This window comes from Ostrea edulis, chromosome 4 (genome assembly GCF_947568905.1).
Source record: "Ostrea edulis chromosome 4, xbOstEdul1.1, whole genome shotgun sequence".
Classification (NCBI taxonomy): Eukaryota; Metazoa; Mollusca; class Bivalvia; order Ostreida; family Ostreidae; genus Ostrea; species Ostrea edulis.
Genome location: NC_079167.1, coordinates 35,136,253 through 35,159,037, shown reverse-complemented (window position 1 = coordinate 35,159,037; position 22,785 = coordinate 35,136,253). Strand labels below are relative to the sequence as shown.

The window sequence follows — 22,785 nt, the reverse complement described above, 5'->3', positions numbered from 1 at the left end:
GCTTTCCCATACTTTCGTACTTTTTATTGTGGATAATTGCTTGATTTGAAAGAAAAACAGTCGCAGCTAATGATGATGTAACAATGTACTGTTTACATCAACCGCGTTATATTTACCGCGTTAAATGAATTGTCTCATGTCATGTTGTAAGATGTTATGGGGTCTTCACTCATCTCAACGTTCACACCATAAACATATTATCTAAATATTTAGGAACAAATAATACAAAACTTCAAAAGCAGTCGACACTAAAAATGTTTCATGCCCCCATGGAATCCATGGAGTGCATGCAGACCACCATCATCAGGGTTAGACTCGTGATTACTCTTGTTATTGGCTCTGTATTAGAGTCATTCTTGCAGCTTAAGTGAGTACGAATGGTAAGTATTTTTTTCAGGAAACAGAAAGATTACACTTAACCAATAATTTGAATAAAACTGTCGCAACGCTTAAATCTGTTACACACTAAAGCCAAATTATCAATATTTTTGTACCTATGCTTACCCGTTCAAGTTTGTTATCAATGTCTGCTTTCTGAATGCTTGTGGCACTCATTTTGACAAATGAGTGAGTCTTCTAAAATAATTATTTTACAAACACCCTAATCTAGTCAGTGTCAAAAATAAACACAATTTTGCGACTTTAGCAATCGTGTGCACAAGCGTTTCGCTGACCTAATCTAATTTTTGTATGTCGTAAATATTGTAAGATGAACTATGAACATTTTTCAAATATGTTATTTTCACCAAATGTTTTTGAGATAGTATTGATCTTACTGTTTAACTGCATGATATAAATATTTTACATCTTCTTTAAACGTTTGCCCTTTACGTTCAACATTGCAATAGACTCATTTACGGCAGTGTGCAAACCGAATTTACACTCTCTTTTCTAGCAAAGATTAGAGCAAATTTTACAAGAATGCGGCAGATTTAAAGGCTTGATTTGTTCTATATCTGTACTTTGTGCTAATAATATTCATATATCATAACTTTGATAGAGACAGCACTGAAAATTAAAGATGGGTCGAAGATCAATCAACACCACAAAAAGTGGGAAATTCATGAACCCCACGGACCAAGCCAGTAAGTTTTATTTTTGTCACTCAGGAGTTCAGAGTTCAAATGGATTTCTATCACTGCTTTGCACAGTACGATAACATATTCAAGATCTGTTGGAAAGTAAAACCTTGGGCTTGGGTGTATTCATAAAGAAATTCAGACTGTTATTCGACACAGTAGTGTGTTCGAGACCTCTGTTACTCGCATGAGTACAAATCCCTGCCGATCCTGAACGCCGAGTACGCATCACAAGAACAGGTTTGAGGTGCAAGAACTCACACCACCTGTAGGTAGTGCTGTCGAACACGTTCATGCCCACATGTTCTTGTCATTCGCAACTCTAAGAGCATGAAGAGTGGAGCACAAGAACAACGGGATCAGCGATCTCTAACACACTCTTTTATTATATTGAGATGCTGTCACATCACACAGGAAGACATTTACCCCATGCCCACTTCTAACAATTGTTTTATTTATTCAGAATGTGCACATACCTGAACATAATCTGCTGATATTCACTTCCAAAGTGACAGAATGTAATGTTCTCCAGAGTTGGCGAAAGAGCATAAAAAACTACCAAACTGTAGATTAAGGATAATTTAGAAAATCTACTAGACAAGTTAAAAATTTATCAGGCAGAATAAAAAAAACTGAGATTGTTTCACCTTTTTTTTTTTCAACCCTGGAGTATGACAGTTTAAAACATTTACTTGTGTTTAACAGTTCTCTATGTTTTGACCACATATGAATTAAACTTTCTTATCAATTTTGTTGTATTTTTGTGCTTGTTGATATAACCACATACCCCGGAACCCCCAGTCAGCACCCCCCCCCCCCTCCCCCCCAGTTTAGAACAAATATAACCACTTTCATTTCATTACTCATTTTACAATGCATATTCGCCATGAAACGTAAAACTTGTCATTTCCAGCATCTTTGGTTGGAGACTTTGAAAATGAAAGTAGATAACCCCTTGGAAAACTCCATACAGTACTAATAAAGAAAAGTATTATGTGGTGTAGTTGTTACTCACTCAACCTTACAATAAAATTTCTTCAAACTGCGCAGCACAAAGCCGGCCAATATTTACGTGATCTAATTACATATAAATTTTCATAATTTGTAATTGACGAAAATCAAGGTTATCGCCACGGAAAATATTTGTGGTAAACTAAAGGGGAGTGAGATATGTGATCATGTTGACATACTGTTTAAGCACCTGTGTTTACACATTCAGCTTTCTTTTTTACGACTGAACTATGATTTTTCAACCATGTGATAGGCCACACAATCGGAAGTAGAATGACAAGTACACGCACGGAGTGGGCTTACGATTTCTGGGAAAGCACATTTGTTGTACAAAAGCAAGTTATTTATACCAGACGAAGTTTTTGTTTGCACAAAAGCCAATAAACAACGCTGATATTATCCCTTTTTTGTCTGCTAATGGCTACTGGACAGTTTGTCAGATGAGTTTCTAAGTTTTACCGGACAAATTAAAATTTACCGGAGATATCTGGTAGTCCGGCGTCTTTTGCCAACTCTGCGTTCTCTATCAGGCCCAGTACAATCTCTATGTTAATCTATTTAGCTTTATAAAGCTATATATAACTTTATCAAGCTATTTGAAATGGCTTGAGACAGGCATTCTGAAAGTTGTTTGTAAATTTATCCACACATTAAAAATACTTGCAAAGAATACTTTCAAAAGACTCGCTTTTATATATTATATATATTTTTATGTGCAAGTATTTTTTTTAACTTCCTCATGATTTGTCCATCAAACTCTAACCACGGTTTTCAAGTGAGGACCTTCTTATTACGTTCCCCAAACATAGTATGCTAGGACCTTTTACTCGTACGATGCAAAAGAAAGTATGTCACAACTTGATGATAGCTGATGCTACCTTGATAAGTTTCTACAACTCGTAGCTTTAGAAAACACCCAACATAAACTTGTTATGGGCATATTATGTACCATTTTTGGTACACCTGAATTTTTTTTTAAAACACACATACTACGATTCAAATTAAATTGATCTTATTTTCTTCCAGGAAAAGAAGCAAGAAAAAAGGAGTTGAAAAAGGCAAGTAAACGATTAGTATAGGTTTTAAATTCTAGGCCACCAGACACCTTGGAAACTCGGATGACTTATTGCTTATCATTCTTTGTGAAATTCAACATCTGATAAATTTTGGCACATTGGAAATCATGGGATATGTTGGCTGATGAGGAAAGTTTACAAAAAATATAAGTGCCAAAATTTGCGTTCATGTAAATGATTTACTTGTGAAATGAAATTGTGTGGAAGTATTAAGTGTTAAGAATTTACAATATTCTAATGGTCAGGACCAACTTTTACCAAAGTTTGTATCGAGACATTGAGCAAAAGGACTGCTAACTTGTGATGTCATGATATTTTTTTTGAAGTATCTCCTTGTGATTTCAGTGCCCTCACCTGAAATATATAGAAATGACTTGATTTGGGACAGGTGCAGAATGCTTGTTAAATTCCATAATCACTACATTGTATATAAAAGTTTATTTAATAGACATTTACAATCACTGTACAAACATACATTACTAGATATTTTCCTTCTAACTTCCATACACCTTGTTAAATATGAACATATTTTTCTGCCACAGAGAAGTTTGCAGTCCCTCTGCTATTTATCTATCAGGGTTCGACACTAATGCTAGTCCGGTAGTCTGAGGCTAGTAAATTTTGCCGCGGACTATCAGAATATTAGCTATGAGTAAGTAGTCCGGTGGACTACTGAAAAAAGTGAAAACCTAGTGGAATGGACTAATATCTAATCTTGACTGCAACTGTGTCAATTCTGCCCTTAAAAAAATAGAGCACGTAACACTGCAATTCAAGTGTACAATCTACCCTAAAAACATTGTAGTTTGATAAATAAATCAGTAAAATCAGAGGCTAAAATGAGAGTATTAAAAGGTCAATTTGCAACAGAAATGCAGGATCTTGCTTCTAGACTTTGAAAATTTTCCGTAGTAGACCCCCCCCCCCCCCTCAGACCCCACCACCATATGGGGGGGGGGGGGGGGGGGGTTGTTGAGCCCAATCCAGCACTGCCCCCACCTCCTTGTAGCTTTGCAACTCGGCCGACTGCCTCCAGCAGCTGGACTAGCCTCTGACCTAGCAGGGCAACTTAATTACAGAATCTTGGACTACTATGGTGAAAAAGTTAATGTTGAACACTCTCTATGATTAAACATATATACTTTTTAAAAGTATATTAACAGTGTATCAAATAACCATCTGCCCGACAGCCAGAGATACATGCATTTTGCTGCGGGCGAACAATTGTCTTTGTAGAGATGCCTGACTGGACATGTTAAAATTTTCACTAAATAAAATTTCAAAAATAGCAAAACTTTATTTTCTAAGGTCTAGTAGGTCTTTGGCAGGACTTACAATGTTTACAAGCAGTCAGCCCTGCATGTCTAGCTAATTTTACAGCAAGTTTCAAACACTGATATTAAAAACATGATTTCCTGTTCTTTAAGATTGAAATATGCACTTGTTGCACCATTAATATGCACCTTTTTAAATTCAATTTTTTTAATTTTATGATACTCAGGTGACCATTAAGGCCCATGAGCCTCTTGTTTTGTGTTGATCTAAAATAAGTTACACATCAACCTCTTTTTATTTTCAAATTTTGCAGAATAAGAAACAGCGAATGATGGTTAGAACAGCAGTGCTAAAGGGAAAGGACCCTCTAAAGTTACTGCAAGAAATGGAAGTCATAGATCTGATGGGTATGTTCATTTCAAAACATTTTGAAATTTTTTTATTTCCACTCATGTTGTATGATCCTTTTAATAATTTGGCATTTAGATACTTGTTGAACTTGTTCTGCAAATATCAGGTCTCATATTGCTTGTATATACATGTGTTTTGTAATATAAAACTGAATTATAAAATGAATTTGAAAGTGAGTTTGTCTTTCCAAATATTGAACTCTAAGAGAACTGACACACTGTCACACTGTACTTTTCTTTTTAAATTGTCTTGCTTATCAGATTAGTGCAGTACTTAGTTAAGTTATAAAACTTGCAATTGTGTAGATTATGAATTTGAGACTCTCAGAAGTTTTAATTTATTGTCCAGAAATTTTACATAAAATGTCAGTTTCTTGTTGAAAAAAGTTATAAATTTTAAAGTTTTCAGTTTCTAAATATCACAATATACTTTCCACCCATAGCAATTTTTGTAAACGCGAAGGGAGAAATGGAGTTTTGTACTCTTTCATGAAATACATTATGATTTTCAAACTAATTTGTCTATAATATGAAAGCTTCTTGACTTTTCATATTATTATTTTTTTCTTTCAGAATTCAACCCTCTTGATGCTCCAAAACTGAGTGAAAAGGTCTTAAAAGACAAGAGAAAGAAACTCAAAGAAACATTTCAACGAGTTTTAAAGCTTTATGTAAGTAAGCCTTTTATTCAAGGAAGTATATCTTCAAATCTTTTTCACGAATTATTTTCTATTGACTTTTTTTATTTTCAGGAAAAGGAAAATCCAGATTTGGCAAAAGATCTACAGAAGCAAGAGGTGGAATATGACAGAAAGAGAGAAAAACTTCAAGTGTATTACGGTACAGAAGAATGAGACTCTGGTCAACATCACATTTATTTTCATTCAATGTACATGTATCAATGATGTTTATATTAACAGATATAAAATGTGCCATTCCTTTTTTATTTCCAGAACAAGTAAAAAATGCAGAAAGGGTGAAATTAGACCAGATTCCTTTACCAGCTTTACCACAACAGGACACAAGTGAGTCATTTTGTTTAACAATACAGCTATGCATGTACATGTATATTAAATATTTACATGTTTTATTTATGATACAGATACTCTTAATAAATGTATAACATGTCTCGACTCATAATTTCAGTTCAGAGAGTTAATTTTTATCATGGTCCATTTGCTTTAATTACATCAATGATACAGAGTTTATTGAAATATTTAATTATCAAAATCATCAATTCAAACCCTCTGTTTTAGCTACATCAATGATACCTCTACCCAGTGACATACCGTTGCCTATAAGCCAAGATAAACCACATGGCATATTGAAGAAATCTACCTTTGAGTAAGGTTTTTTTTCATATTCATGTATATTCAAGATTATTCATTGGATGTTACTAGTTGAGCACACTAAATAAATGATATTTCATCAGTTCAGGTTGGAACAGAGCTCTCTTTGCATAGTTACAGCTAAGCATCTTAGCCATTATTACAACAATGAAAGAATCTTAACTTAAGGTGGATCGATCCTCATGTGACTTATCAATAATAATGGTTAAAAGTGCATAAATTGTATTAATTTTCATTCAATATAGTTAAATTTAATCAATAGCCAAAGAAAATGTGTATGTTGCCACATTTTTAAAGATGTCAGACATACAAAAACAGAAGTATATGTTAACATCAGAAAATCACACATTTTCGTTGTACAGAATAATTAGAATAGAAGAAAACTTCATGCGCAAAGTTTAATTTGATAAAGATTTTTGCAAAAACCTATGACATCACACGAGGATCAATTAACCTTAAGAACAAATTAGAGAAATGACAATCTGTTAAAATGAATTTAGGTTATAGTAAAGGAATTTGTTTTTAAAGGAAAAGTTTATCAAATTTTGACTTGGAAGCAGCGAGGCGACACCCACCTCCGGGTCCTCCCCCTGGACCTCCTCCTGCTCTTAGTGACAGTGAAGATGAAGAGGAATATGACCCTGCCAAAGGTCAGAACTGATCTTTTAGTCATAACCTTGTGTTGTATGTATTTAACTTTTAAATTTTCAAATGATGTATCAGATGCTGTCATTTAAAAAGAAATATATGATTTTTACAAAAATTTTGTTCATTTAAGAAATATTATCAATTTATTCCTACTTTTTGACATTTTGATAATCAAAATATGAAACTTACTTTTTACACAGTGTATTTACATTCTACTTTCATTTCTGTCAGAATTCCCAGTCATAGAAATAGACATATTATATTTATCAAGATTCATATGCACTTTGTTGAACCAGTTGATTACAAGTACAGTGGATTCATGAGGCTATCATTGCAGTTTGTAAAGATATTAAAGGCAAAAACATTGGAAATATAGATATTGGACAACAAACCTGTACATCCATTCAATCATGTGTCTGTGGACCCAAAATTACATACATTAATGAGATTTACTATTCTTTGTGAAAGAGGTTTTTTTGTTTGATTGGGTAATTTTTCTTGCTATGACTGGATTAAAATTCTAAGGCATTGAATATTTGAATCAGCTTTGTGTATGTATATATGTATGGTATTACCATGTCCATGTATTGTGAGGCAAAGGTATTTATTAAGATGTTATGCTGTGTAGGTTGTTTTATATTCTGTGTGGTAGTTACAACAATACACCTGTTTATGGCAGGGTGTATAATGGCATGGAAAATAAGCTTTTCTGTCATTTACTTTTAATTTGGACACATCAGTGAATGTGTCATAAAGGAGGTGTTTCGCAATCTAGAAGTAGGTCACAGTGACCTTAAATAAGATTGATAGTAATATCATACCCGGCTCATAACACGGATACTGTGATCTTTAGAATGACCAAGCCTTATTAGATGAAGCATCTTAGGAGAAATGTAGGCCATAACTGAAAACTAAGTCATAGTGACCTCAATTATGAATGATATTATACAATTATGAACTGTTTAGCAGGGAGACATCACAAATTATTATGAATGATATTATACAATTATGAACTGTTTAGCAGGGAGACATCACAAATTATTAGGCCTGAGTAGGGTTATCACCCGATGGTGCCAATGTGATAGACATTCAATTATTTCATTGTGATAATTTGTAATGTCTCCCTGCTAAACAGTCCATAATAGTTTTATTATCCTGAAGAATCTGAATGTTAAAATGATGTCAAACAGTTATTGACTTGTACTATACAATTTTTTTAAAATTTAAGACGTCAAGAAATGCGTAACGTTTTCTTCAGAAAATTATAATAAATTTGAAATGGTTTTCCAGGAGTAAAATCAATGTTACCTTCAACTACATGCAATAGTTTGTTTTACACTCATTGTCATACATTTATATGTTAAAGAAAGCAAAACACTGAAGTTTGAAAAAGTTAAACGGGCGAAAGCTTTCGATTGTGACGTCACGGTAGAATGACACATAAACGTAAACATTTTGTAACGTATTTCAAAACAAGAACGTAAACATAAGTGAAAAGCAAAATTGCATTAGAATGGCAATATTTTTCTTCTCATTTGTTATTTTGACCATTAATGTTGACACTGAAGTCACAAATAAAATTGATTGAATATTGATTCCGCATATTTTTAATTAATTTTTAATAGAGCTATCTTGCTTGTGCCATTAAAATTTATCTCCTGAAGGGAGACAACACAGTTGTCACCCTGCACATGAGGGAGACATCATGAATTGTCTCCCTTCAGGTGACCAGCCCTCGACCTATGAAATTGACTGTATTTTTCTAAAGGATAATAACACCAGATATACTAAAGCCCTGCCAGGTTTTTCACTTGGATGCTACACGTATAAAGTCTCAAATCTTGATATTTGATGCATGATATGAATAACGTGTGATTTACCAAAAACTAGGTCACAGGGACCAACATGGTTACATGTAGTTATCATTTCTTCATTTATTTCAAGGAATGCTTTCTGGCGGGAAAATCATGTAGTGGTGATGCACTTTGTTTTGTAGTAACAGCAATGCTGTGAAGATTTTTTAGGACATTGTTTTGTAATCTGCTATGCTGTGTTGTATTTTACCACACTGGTTGTTTTTTTAGTCTGGTGTATTGTGAGGTACAAGTACATGTGTTTAATGACACTGGTTGGTTTGTAGTCTGCTGTACTGTGCGGAAATAAATGTATTTTATTGTAACACTGGTAGCCTTATAGTCTGCTGTCTGTTTCAGATATTGAGGAAAACATTGGTACAGTTGATGTAGATGTGGAACATCCACATGATGTCATAGATGATCCCATGGAAACAGACCATTCAGCAGGTGAATACTTACTAATGTGATTGAAGATATAGACATCATATAGTCAAACTTTGTTATCTCGAACTCGATGGGACGGAGAAAAAACTTCGAGATATCCAAGGATTCGAAATATCAAGGGTAAAATACATGGTTGGGACTTCCGAATCACTTTGAGATATTTATGGTATTCGAGATATCGGTGTTCGAGATACTGAAGTTCAAGTGTACTTGGTGTGAATGTATTCTTGATTTGTGGTGGAAAAGCATCCTCATATTTTATGTTGTGAACACTAAAATACTGAGTGACAAGTTGATAAATGCGGCTTTGTGAATGAGGTCTTGTCCTCTCAATGAAATCAAGGTCACAAAGAATAAATATAATGGTGCTACAGATTTCTTTATCAAGGTAACTGCTGATTTATTAGAAATGCAAATTGTTGAATTTTTTACAGTGAGTAGCAAACAGAAGAAAATTAGATTTATAGACGATGACTCCAGAAATCCAGATGAAGATGAAAAGGACACAAGGCTGAAGTATGGTCGACCAAAAGCAGCTGGGGTTACTCCACTTCAGGCAAAAATGTTGAAGTTGGCAGGGCAACAAGCTCCAGCCAAAGACAAAAAGGAGGCAAGCTTTTAAAATTTACCATATACATTAAATGTGTTATATTTAGTGGGTATGATAGATTAGCGATGCACTTGATTAAGTGGAAGCTCCCTTCCACCAAATGCACTATCAAAAACCAAATACACAACTAAACATAATTAAAAACTTTTGGACATTTTCATAGATGGAAATATGATGTGTAAATTAGCAGTGTTATTGCTTCTGAACTTATGACATTAGATGTTGTTTATTTCACAGAAGAAAGTGGAGAGTGATAACTCCGATTCAGAGGATGAGAAGACAGAAAAATCACAAGACACGTCATCACATCTGACCGAGAGCTCAACTGTAGAAGGCACAGAAACACAGCAGGCAGGGAGATTGGTTCCTCCAGGACCCCCACCTGGTGCCCCGCCAGGCATTCCCCCTGCTGTACCCCCAGGTTTGCATTATTGCAGATATTAGATTAGTTCCGAGGGACGTTTGTCATGTCTGTCTATTATCTGCAAACTTTACATTTTCAAATTTCTCTCAAAAACTACTTGCATTGAAATTTCCTAATATTATGAAAATATGAGTTTATTCAAACCATAATCCCTTGAACCAGGATGGGGCCATAATTAGAGTTTTAATGTAGACATACTTAGGAAAATTTTGTAAATGTATTTCATCTTGAGAACTACAAAGTATGCAAATTTCTTCATGTAGTAAAGTGTAGATTCAAGTTTATTCACACCAAATAGGGATTATTAATTTCTATATGGAAAAGTGCAACTGCTCATGTAAGTGCTGTGATCTATGGACCTCTTATTTCATGATTACCTCACCTTGACCAAAGGTTGATATGAATGTGTTCTAACACTTGTGGTCCATCAAATATCATACTCTCGTGCATACTATGCCCATAGTCATGTAATTTATTCATTTATGATAGAGCATAATTAAACCCCATGTGAATGGTTTGCAAAGGAAATCCAAGTAATTAACAACATGCAACCATATCCAAGTTTACATTCTTTGAAAATTCTTCCTATCAAGAATCACAATGAAAGAATTTGTCTTAATATATGATAATAATAATAGTAATATACCAGCATTTTCATGTAGTGTAGATTCACAAGGGCTAAGCACATTTGGGCCTGAACTCTGTGATACCATAAATATAGGAAGGGGTCTAACTCTGACCCAGATAAAAAACTACACACTCGCTTCAAATACCTAAAAAATCAGAAACTAGGTGCAGTATGTGTAATTTGCCGGTCTCCTTGTATAGATTAATGTTTTGACTACTTGCATACCAAATTTCAAGCCACAGGTTCTAAAAATTGGAGAGATATAACTCATCGTTCTCTCGATTTCACCTGTTTTTTTTTACTAGAACATTTACCGGTCCAGGTCACTTGGTGGTTTCTTGCCTAAGAGAGCAGCAAAATTCAGACTAGTGTGGAAGATTTCAGACCAATCAATTAAAATTTCACATCAAATATACGCTACTTACTTCCTCCAAATGGCAGTTAGATTCAGAAGTTGATGTTTTGTAAAATAAGCGACCCAGATACGGCAAACATAGAGAACTTAATTAAAGTTTGGGCTCAAACGGGCTTAGCCCCTGTGTGTAGATTCAAGTTTGTTCATACCATGAGTGAGGATGAGACCAGAGTAGGTTCTCTTAAATGATTGCAGTATGTTTCAGTCGTAGATCATATAGTGTTTAGTTGTAAGATAAAGTAACTGTAGAAAAAAATTTGATCCAGGTGTGTGATTCAGTGTCATAGGAGCATCTATGTTTTAGTTATATGATACGCAATTCTTGTTTGATAGTTTGATTGAATAAAATGAATAATTGTGAATGGTTGAGAAGTGTATTTTTGTTAAACACTCTTACATAGAAAGGATAAGGAAAATGATGGTAAGTTTTTGTGTTACAGGACCTCCTCCCGGTGTACCTCCAATGATGTTCAGACCTCCCCCACTAAGAGGTGGTCCCCCAGGGGCTCCACCCAGAATGTTACCCCCAGGCCCCCCTCCTGGACGACCTCAAGGATTACCTCCTGGACCCCCACCAGGTTTACCTCCCAATTTACAGAGAATGCCTCCTGCTCCTCCAGGTAATTTTTTTTATAGCTTTGAATGTCTATCTTTGATAGAAAGCAAGGCAGAAATCATTAATGATGTTACTATTAGGTCACAACTTTCGAGTTCATTTAAATGTATCTGCTTAGTATCTGCAAATGCATGGATTTTCCACACAAAAAAACTTATCCATGAAAGTTGGCTTCTACATTAACAAAGTCATTGAATTTTTCCAGGTGTACCCCCTCCCAGGATCATGCGACCTCCATCTGGTCCCCCCGGTGTGTTACCCCCAGGACTCCCTCCCCCTCCAGGGGTGGGGCCTAATCCTAATGTCCTCAGTGCTCCTCCCAGCATCATGAAACCACCTCGTAAATCAGGGGAGGAGGAGAAGAAAAACCTGGCCACCATCGAGGCTAAACCACAAATCAAGAACTTGATGGGTGATGTCACAAGATTCATGCCCACAGCCCTGAAAATTAAGAGAGAAGGCAAGGATGCCAAGGGCAGGATAAAGTTTCACAGTAAGTGTTTTATGGTAGTAATGCATTGTTTCTGTCAAAAGAGGAAGGCTTATGCAAATTATTGCATTGTCTATGTTTTATTTCACTTCTCAGAATTGTGCAGGGTTTGACACTAAAGCATGTCCGACCGACTGAGTCTACTAAATGATAGGTCCGGTCGGGTAAAACGTTGATTTACTAGACCAACTGGGCGTGTTGAAAAAATAAACAAGACACTTTACTGTAAACCATTAAGATATTTTATTCTTAAATAAAAAAATAACTGTAAAGAGTTTGCAAGTAATTTTGAACCACATGATGACATAATCTCTATTTTTAGTTCTAATAAATAAGTCACGGCCGTAAGTTATGTTTTACAACATCTACTCGATGTTAATGTGTTTAAAGTTATGTTTCGGATAGGTAGATACAAATTGAATTCATTTTCGTTTTTTTTAAAAACCCAGTTTATTTGAATTGGAAATATGAACGTGTTTATCAAATCTATGAATTACGTCGTAACCAACCATTTTTTGGTGTTGACATGTGAGAGAATGTCTCTATATTCAAATACGACTTCTCATCCTCATGGAAAGATGTCCCGAAAGAGAAAAAAGGAAAAGGTTGGAAAGAAACAAAGCAGGGCTTATGAAATAGAAATTTAAAAAAACAAAATGGTTGCAGTCATTTTTTTAAAAATGGACTAAAGAATTTCTGTGCCGGGTAGAATTTAAAGAAACAGAAAATGCTTTTGAAAATAAAAGTATCAAATTGAATGACGAGACTAAAGATTGTTTTGAGATAATTAAATATGTTTTAGTTCAAACTTAACGTTTGTCATTGGAATTAAGTATGTAAATATGGAGAAACTATCAGTTTTTTCTGGAAAGTTAGTCGGGGCTAGTGGATGTAAGGTCAGGTCTAGTAAAAATCATTTGAAGTAGCTCGGCTGGTCCAGTGCTCAAAAAAGTAAATGTCAAACCCTGTTGTGTGATGTTGAATCATGGAATGTGAATTCAAGTGAACCATCATTGTACACCTCAGTTCATAGAACATTTGCTGTATGAGTTGAAATTAAGGAAGTACTCTACATTGTCATAATGGCTGACTTTCTTTTAAAACATGGATGAAAATATAAATATCAGCAATATTTGTCATTCATTTAAAAATTCTCGCCTAGTTGAGTAGCTCAGTAGGTTAACAAGTCGACTGCTGAACTGTAGATCTTGTGTTCGAGTCCAGCAGGAGTTTTAAATTTTCCTCAAATTGCTTTCAACTAAAACTGCATTTTTTTGACTAAATAAAGTAAATCTGAAAGTTTTCAATTTCAAAATATTGTTGTACATATCCTCCACTTTTCATCTATATCAAATTTCTCTGGCGTAGCATACATCCTTATTTGGATTATTGAAATATACAAATAGAGACCTTTAAAATTGAGGTCCTTTACCATGGTAGGAGCTGTCATAACGAAGATCCCTGAGTTCTGATGTAGATCACATTATACAGTACTTTTATGATATACTAAGTCATTACTTGAAAATAGGAATTAACTTGTCTTAAGTAAATTTAAATTCTGATTTGTTACAGCAAAAGAAGAGGAGCGGCGGCCATTAAGTATGTCACAAGTGGCAGCACCATCTGTGACAACAGCTCCGACAAAAACGAAGGACGATGCCTATGATCAGTTCATGAAGGAAATGTCAGACTTATTATGACACTATCAAGGTGATGATATGACTCTGTACTGGGATATTGTGTCGCGATTGTTTTTCTTTCAGAAATTGTTCTTTGGAAAGTCATTTATTGATTCCACAAGAATTTTGTTTCTAAATCGTAGTCAACTGAGAATGGAATTTCATGTTGAGTTTAGTGACCAAGCAATAAAATATATTCCATGAAGATGCAAGGAGTAGATTTTCTTATATTTTACAATTAGTTCACTCTGAATGTTTTCACATTGAACCAGCAGGAAAACATTGCTCAATAGGACAAAAATACTGCTATTTCGGACCGGAGGATGAACTTGGCTATTAAACAAGAGACCAGAGCTTCATTTAATACATCTGGAAAGATTGTATACTACTTATGAAGTTCTTAGCACCTTTGCTTGATATTTAAAAGGACTTCTAAAAATACTATTGTCATGTTTTTTTCCCAAAGAAAGATAACTAGTACTGTAGAACAACAACTTATGAAGGTTATGCCCCTTTGACTTAAGACCTGCTGTCATTTTTAAAACATACCAGTATGTCACACGTACATATATAAGTTAGTCCTAAACATGGACATACTTTTATCCATGCAATGATATTTCAGGGAAAAAAGGGGGGCTATTGCTAATTTACATATCTTTGCAATTCATATATGTATGTACTCGTTTCCCCAACACGCTACATCCACATGTAGTTTGCAGTTAATGTAATCTGTAGTTTATGTTGTAAACTTTTTTTGAAATTTCCTTCTTTATAAGCTGTCTTGCTGTTATGTCCTCTGGGTCCAAAATTGTAATAACTTATCTGATCTATACTCTTTGTGTGAACATCACAGCTAAGAACTTTGTAACTGTAAGAGATTGGACTTTAGCTTACCTATGTGTGCCTTGTTTGAGGATCATTGAATATATACCCTGATTAAAGGTATTTGAGAATCATTGAATATATTCCCTGGTTGAAGGTGTTTGAGGATCATTGAATATATACCCTGATTAAAGGTATTTGAGAATCATTGAATATATTCCCTGGTTGAAGTTGTTTGAGAATCATTGAATATATTCCCTGATTAAAGGTATTTGAGAATCATTGAATATATTCCCTGGTTGAAGGTGTTTGAGGATCATCGAATATATACCCTTATTAAAGGTATTTGAGAATCATTGAATATATTCCCTGGTTGAAGTGTTTGAGGATCATTGAATATATACCCTGAGTAAAGGTATTTGAGAATCATTGAATATATTCCTTGGTTGAAGTTGTTTGAGAATCATTGAATATATTCCCTGATTAAAGGTATTTGAGAATCATTGAATATATTCCCTGGTTGAAGGTGTTTGAGGATCATCGAATATATACCCTTATTAAAGGTATTTGAGAATCATTGAATATATTCCCTGGTTGAAGTGTTTGAGGATCATTGAATATATACCCTGAGTAAAGGTATTTGAGAATCATTGAATATATTCCTTGGTTGAAGTTGTTTGAGAATCATTGAATATATTCCCTGATTAAAGGTATTTGAGAATCATTGAATATATTCCCTGGTTGAAGGTGTTTGAGGATCATCGAATATATACCCTTATTAAAGGTATTTGAGAATCATTGAATATATTCCCTGATTGAAGTGTTTGAGGATCATTGAATATATACCCTGAGTAAAGGTATTTGAGAATCATTGAATATATTCCTTGGTTGAAGTTGTTTGAGAATCATTGAATATATTCCCTGATTAAAGGTATTTGAGAATCATTGAATATATTCCCTGGTTGAAGGTGTTTGAGAATCATTGAATATATTCCCTGGTTGAAGGTATTTGAGGATCATTGAATATATTCCCTGGTTGAAGGTGTTTGGGAATCATTGAATACCATATAAATGAAATTTTAGCGAGACACAAACTCCGTGATTTTCCGATAAAAATGGGTATATATAATTAGCGAGAGCTAATTTTAGTGATTTTATAATTCCAAGAAAGATAACTACATGTATTACCAACAATTCAGAATAAATTGGGGTGTTTTTTATGGAATAAATTGTTCACGATATTCAAATTGAGCAATCTCAACACCCTCACAAATAATGCCAAAATTAATTCCTCGCTAAAAATTCTACTTATACGGTATATACCCAATTAAAGGTGATTTATTGAATATATACCCTAATTAAAGGTGATTTATTGAATATATACCCTAATTAAATGTGATTTATTGAATATATACCTTAGTTAAATGTGATTTATTGAATATATACCTTAGTTAAATGTGATTTATTGAATATATACCTTAGTTAAATGTGATTTATTGAATATATACCCTAAATAAATGTGATTTATTGAATATATACTCTGATTAAATGTGATTTATTGAATATATACTCTGATTAAATGTGATTTATTGAATATATACCCTAATTAAATGTGATTTATTGAATATATACTCTAACTAAAGGTGATTGATTGAATATATAAATTTGATTTATGGATTATATACCCCAATTAAAGGTGTTTGAGGATGATTGAATATATATCGTGATTAAAGGTGTTTGAGAATCAGTGAATCTATACCATGATTGTATTGTGTTTGAGGATGAATGAATACATAACCTGATTGATGGTGTTTTAGAATCATTGAATACATAGCTTAATTATAAATGGTGTTTTAGAATCCTGATTACTACTGTTTTAAAATCATTGAATACATAGCTTAATTGTAAATGGTGTTTTAGAATCATTGAATACATAGCTTAATTATAAATGGTGTTTTAGAATCCTGATTACTACTGTTTTAAAATCATTGAATACATAGCTTAATTGTAAATGGTGTTTTAGAATCATTGAATGCATAGCTTAATTATAAATGGTGTTTTAGAATCCTGATTACTACTGTTTTAAAATCATTGAATACATAGCTTAATTGTAAATGGTGTTTTAGAATCATTGAATACATAGCTTAATTATAAATGGTGTTTTAGAATCCTTGAATACATAGCTTAATTGTAAATGGTGTTTTAGAATCATTGAATACATAGCTTAATTATAAATGGTGTTTTAGAATCCTTGAATACATAGCTTAATTGTAAATGGTGTTTTAGAATCATTGAATACATAGCTTAATTATAAATGGTGTTTTAGAATCATTGAATACATAGCTTAATTATAAATGGTGTTTTAGAATCATTGAATACATAGATTAATTATAAATGGTGTTTTAGAATCATTGAATACATAGCTTAATTATAAATGGTGTTTTAGAATCATTGAATACATAGCTTAATTATAAATGGTGTTTTAGAATCATTGAATACATAGCTTAATTATAAATGGTGTTTTAGAATCATTGAATACATAGCTTAATTGTAAATGGTGTTTTAGAATCATTGAATACATAGCTTAATTGTAAATGGTGTTTTAGAATCCGGATTAATACTGCTTTAGAATTATTGATTATTGGTGTTTAAAAATCATAGAATACTTAGCCTAATTGATGATGTTTTGAAATCAATGAATACATAGTCTAATTAATGGTGCTATATAGTTCACAGTTATGAATTTTGATACATGATAATCAGGTTAAAACGTGCTATTGTGTTCCCCTATTATGGGTATCAATTTGTATGTTTTGAAATTTTCATACATTTACAATTGTGAAAATTTTATGAACTATATACAACAATTTCTAATGCCAAAATTGAAGTTGAAGAATTATGTTCTATCCTACAGTAACACAAGCAGACTTCATATTCATGAAATATTGTTTAAACTTTTACCTTATTGATTTGATTTGATAACTAAAGCCATTTGTTAGGGAAAGTCAAGACCATGTACCATTATGCTTCAACAACATTTTATGCAGTATCATTAAATTGTGTGGGTAGTTTCTAAATCCAAGATTGATTTGCTTTTGGTCCTGTTTTCAACGTCACAGAAACAAAAGTAATTAGTCCAGTTTTTTTTTTGGTAACAATAAATGTCTTATTTTTTAGTTCAAAGAGAACTGCATACTAGCAGGGCTAGATTTTAGAAAATATACCCATGTATTAGAAAATCATTTAGTGATTTGTAAAGACATAATATGCGACAAATTCAATCCTGTCTCATTCCCCTCCACAAGCCTCCTAACCATTCATTCCTACACTAAGCCTTGTTGTATAGATAAATCCTACCACTTGTCCAATGTTGAAATTGATTGACTTTTATGATATAAGAAATAATGTGTGACTTTAACAAACTTTATCAGTATTTAGACAATCTCCATTGTCCATGGTCTCTTCACACGGAAGGCATTTTGTCCCAGATATAACGGCTCATATAAACCCAGTCAGTTTTAATCTTGTTATATACTCGTCTTTGTGTGCACATCTCACTTGTGATCACTTTGGATTGGAAATCATGTACTCTCTTGTTTGCCCCCATTGAGAGATTTAAATGGGTACTGGTCTTAAAGGGTTGATATTGACGTATGAAGGGGTTAATGGATAATGTTATTCCATCTAAATTATTTGCAGTTTAAAGACTCAAGTATGGTATTTATTGCAGGTTTTTAGGTCGCACCCCATAATGCACATGTACAGGTATTTAATTTGTAAAGCCTTATATGTTGCTGATATTCTAAGTCTCCACTTGCACAGTATGTAGGAATTTCTTTTCCTCCTTTTTTTTTTCATTTTGATCACTCCCCTACTGATCAATCATCTGCTGATGTCATTCCAGTTACTTAAGTTATCTCCGAGGTGTCTCCCCAAGTTGATGAGCAAGCTTAGATTATTTGAGGAGTATGTTCTATAACAAGAGTACATTGGAGTTTATCTTTTAGGAAGTCTCTTGTTTGAATTATGAAGAGAAGTAAACAGTGCTCATACCTCAATATCTACCACAATGGAACTAAACAAACAAACTAAAGTACCATATCTTCAAACCTGAAAATAGACTAAACCAATGACTGCCAATAGTTCTTGCACTGTAATGATGCTGTACTTGCCACAGAATTTTGACATTTACCCCCTGCAAACACTTGTACATGTTTTAATGTCATGCACAACATTTCTCAAATAGACAATGATACATATTTTTGTGACATTTCAAGTACACTTGCATCCTATCTTGTTTTTACTAAAAACTTGGGGTATATTACCTGGTCTGTTTTAGAGATGACATTTTGTTAGTTTCTGGTTAAGGCAAGTGAAGATGTAAGAGTAACTTTTATGTACATGTATTATGGAAAGTTGTGTATGTGGACATCACCAAGTTTTTTGTAGCAAAGAAAGGGAGACAAATCTTTGGATCACTCAGAAATCAAACCCAGGTCAGGTGCATTACTAGTTAGGTGATCTAACCAGGCCAATATACAAAGTATAATAATATTACTACAATAAAGAATTTAACCTATTTTGGAAGTCATACAAGAACTCTCCACATCAAAGAGATGGAAAAATAGTTTTAGGGGGGAAAATGGTGTAAACATCATGTATGATCTTTACAAGTAAAATATCAGAACAAGGCAAATATTTTTTTATTCATTTGCCTAGCTTTGTAAATTTTCACAGTTTACTTTGGTTGATAGAATGTTTTGTAGTTAGAATTTTGTCCTTTGGACCCAATACAAGGGGAATGAGTCAGTTTATTATTCTAACTAAATCATATGGGACTCCACAAACTAAATGGCCAGTGTATTGTTTAATTCAGTACTAAGTACATGTATATATTTGTTTAATTCAGTACTAAGTACATGTATATATTTGTTAAATTCAGTACTAAGTACATGTATATATTTGTTTAATTCAGTACTAAGTACATGTGTATGACATTACCTGGTTAATTTGTCTGCACTTTTCTGAAATAGGAATTTTGTCTGATGATTTGAATCATGAATATCCCCCTTGTTTTTCCATATTTTTGATGAGTTTCTCTGTATGAAGTACAATGTTTGAGAGAGAGAAAAACAAGTCATTCTAACGAAGGAGCTCCCATTTAAACAGCAGTAAATCTGATTACCATTATACTGAATAAGGTGAATCATCATTTGTCATTTTTAATCCTCATAATCTGAGTGGTATTTACCTACGTACATATTGTGCATGGTTATGCTAGGTTTACCTGGATAGTCAAATTTATTCAAATCACTTACCTCTGACCTTTCAGGGCATCAAAGTTAAAAAGAACATGTTTGTGTTGAATATAATATTCATATGTTAAAATTACTATAGCTAAATAACTGGTGTATATACTTGTACTTTATTTTACAGGACTTCTGATAATCTTCAAACTCTATACTGGTACTTGTACAAGTATCCTCAATATCTGGAGCACATATTTTATTGTATATGGAATTCAATTTAGAAAAAAAGTAAACAATTTTACCTGAATACTTAATGTAAGATATTAATGTATGTAGAATTTTACCTGAATACTTATTGTAAGATATTAATGTATGTAGTTTTTCCCCCCATTATAATTGTCTCAAAATTCTTTAACAGACTTGTTCTATTCAGCTGCTTCTATTATTCACAAATTTTTTTTAGCAATTGGGTGAATGATTTGAAAATACGGTATGAAAACAAACAAATTTTGTTAAATGGATGATCGATAGATTTATTTTGCTATGTGGATGATCGATAGATTTATTTTGTACTAATTGACACTCAACTTTAGCTAGCTATGTTGTCTAGAGGGAAGAATATTTTAGAAAGGAGAACTATCAATTTATTGATTCTTTTTTGTTTGATCGTTCATTGTAGCAGACTACTTGATCTTTTCTAGTATGTCAAGAAGAAGTTCCCTCCCCTGACTGTGTTGGTGGTTTCATCCAAACAGTAGTTATGGCTGATTCACAGTGTGTTGGAGTTCGGATTTGTGACTTAAACAAGGGGACGAGACAGATTTCCAAAGTGTCATGGTTCATAACATAGTCGATTGATTTTGAAATACATAATATGTACATGTAAAGATAAGCATTGTGATGGACTAGTTTATGATTGCTATTGATAAATGCATGTTTACAGCTCAAAATTCATGTGTAAATGCTTCCACCAGAAGTATAAAGTAAATGAATTTGAAGAGTGAAGACTATATATACATGTATGTAGTGCAGAATAAGATTTCTGTTATGTCATGAAAAGGTTTCAATCATTTAATTAAAAATGTCCAATCGTTATCTTACTTTATCTCTGAAAAAAATCAATTTAAATTTGGGTTAGCAGGTTAGAAGCCTAAAGTCTTGTTGGAAATCAGATACTAAAATTGTCACTGTTGAAGAGCTAAAGTTCTAATAGAAAATCAATATTTTAAAAAAGATTTAAAATTTTTAATGTGTTTATGTGATTTAAACAGGAAAACAGAACTCCAGACCTTTACATAAGTATATATATGGAACACCACAACACTTTAGAATTAACGAGTTATATTCAGGACAATTCTGGATTTCAAATATTTGAATGATGGCAATGGCACTTTAAATATCTCTAAACTTTGTGAAGTCCAGAAAAATCTTTTGAACAAATGATTCATAAGTGAGAGGTAGCGAAAACAAATAAAAAGTGCCTCCAATATTTAATACCAACGGAGGAACACAGTTTGTATCCGCTTGGATTAGCCTGTTTGTTCCACTCCATGGATTGACCTAGATCCCACTAACAAACAGCAGTTAGTGAATTGTACTTATTAGCTCTCTATTTAAAAGGTTACACCTATATCTACTGCACAACTGTTTACACTGTTGGGACACAACACTGAAAACTTATTTTTACCACTCTACGCAAGCCATGCAATGTATTCTATACACGAGAGGGATATAAAATCCACAGAGGAAACAAATTACAAAGATTACAGAGGTGGATTTCATTTCTTAATCATTACATTAACAAAGAGTAATACTGAAACTTGTTTTTATGAAAGTTTAGTTTGCATTAAATGCAATTTGTACAGTACTACTTCCCACAAGAGAGAAGATATGTTCCTGAACTTTTGATAATTTTTCTTTTTTCCAATACTGTGTATTGGATTTTATGCTATAAAAAATTATATGCTGTACAGTATTACTTTTTTCTAATTAGACATCTTAAAATCAAAAAAAAATAATGTGTATGAATTATTCAAATCTTATTTGTTTGTGAAAATCTTCTAAAACTGAGTGCAAAAATTGCACACCCAGAATTAAAGAATATCCGCTCAGAACATGTACCAACAGAACTATAGATTGTCGAGATGTAATAAGCCCCGTGAAGCAGCAATAACGGCGTAAAATCCTGCCATTCAGACTGTAACGGCTTTAATTATGAATTGAAGAGATGTAGGCAGATTTTGATCAAAAGAACAGGATTGTGTTGAGGCGATTAATTATTAAATGTTCTAGGTTCTTTTCAGCACAGGTGAAATGGATATAGGAAGAAAACTTTGCAATCATGATAAAAGCTTTCGATTGTGAAATAGCATCACGAGGGTTGATAGTCCAGTCACACGAATACCTATGCAATAGTTTCTTCATGAAGGTGATTTTAAAATGTAGATAATTGAGTAATCTAAATGATTTAAACCACTTGCATTGTTTTATGAGAAATGAACCAATTTCTGCAGATAAACCGTAGACCAGTCAGGAAAAGCTGTTCAGAAAATTTTAATTTAAGTAATGGCAAAGTGTTATCATGCATGAACTTGTTCATGAGAAAAACTGTACAATGTGTATGATACATGTATTTTATTTTTCCAAGTATCAAGGTCAAAGTTATTACAGGTGAAAATCCCTCAGTCTGGGTAGTGAGGTCAAG

The 22,785-nt window shown here is 33.2% G+C and overlaps 2 protein-coding genes across 5 annotated transcripts in view; one reads left to right on the top strand and one right to left on the bottom strand.

Annotated features, from left to right (window-relative positions):
- The window catches only part of LOC125671563 (exocyst complex component 7-like), a 30,983-nt gene extending 30,335 nt beyond the window's left edge, over positions 1–648 (bottom strand). The window contains exon 1 of the mRNA XM_048907346.2: positions 505–648. Coding sequence (XP_048763303.2) covers positions 505–555 — 51 coding nt within the window. The 5' untranslated portion in view covers positions 556–648. The remainder of the gene's footprint in view (positions 1–504) is intronic.
- Positions 649–835: 187 nt separating this feature from the next.
- On the top strand, positions 836–21,176 carry LOC125670626 (WW domain-binding protein 11-like). 4 transcript variants are annotated; one of them, XM_048905905.2, is made up of 15 exons: positions 836–1,085; positions 3,117–3,148; positions 4,755–4,848; positions 5,425–5,522; positions 5,604–5,691; positions 5,805–5,876; positions 6,108–6,195; positions 6,729–6,850; positions 9,062–9,151; positions 9,583–9,758; positions 9,996–10,179; positions 11,666–11,845; positions 12,047–12,334; positions 13,904–14,041; positions 20,783–21,176. In XM_048905905.2, exons 1-14 carry the CDS (start codon positions 1,022–1,024, stop codon positions 14,029–14,031), a joined length of 1,704 nt encoding a protein of 567 aa, XP_048761862.1. In that variant the 5' UTR covers positions 836–1,021; the 3' UTR covers positions 14,032–14,041; positions 20,783–21,176. The 4 variants fall into 4 exon arrangements, with proteins under 4 accessions (XP_048761862.1, XP_048761863.1, XP_048761864.1 ...); XM_048905906.2 differs by having other exon boundaries at positions 20,764–21,176; XM_048905907.2 differs by having other exon boundaries at positions 20,761–21,176.
- Positions 21,177–22,785: the final 1,609 nt, after the last annotated feature.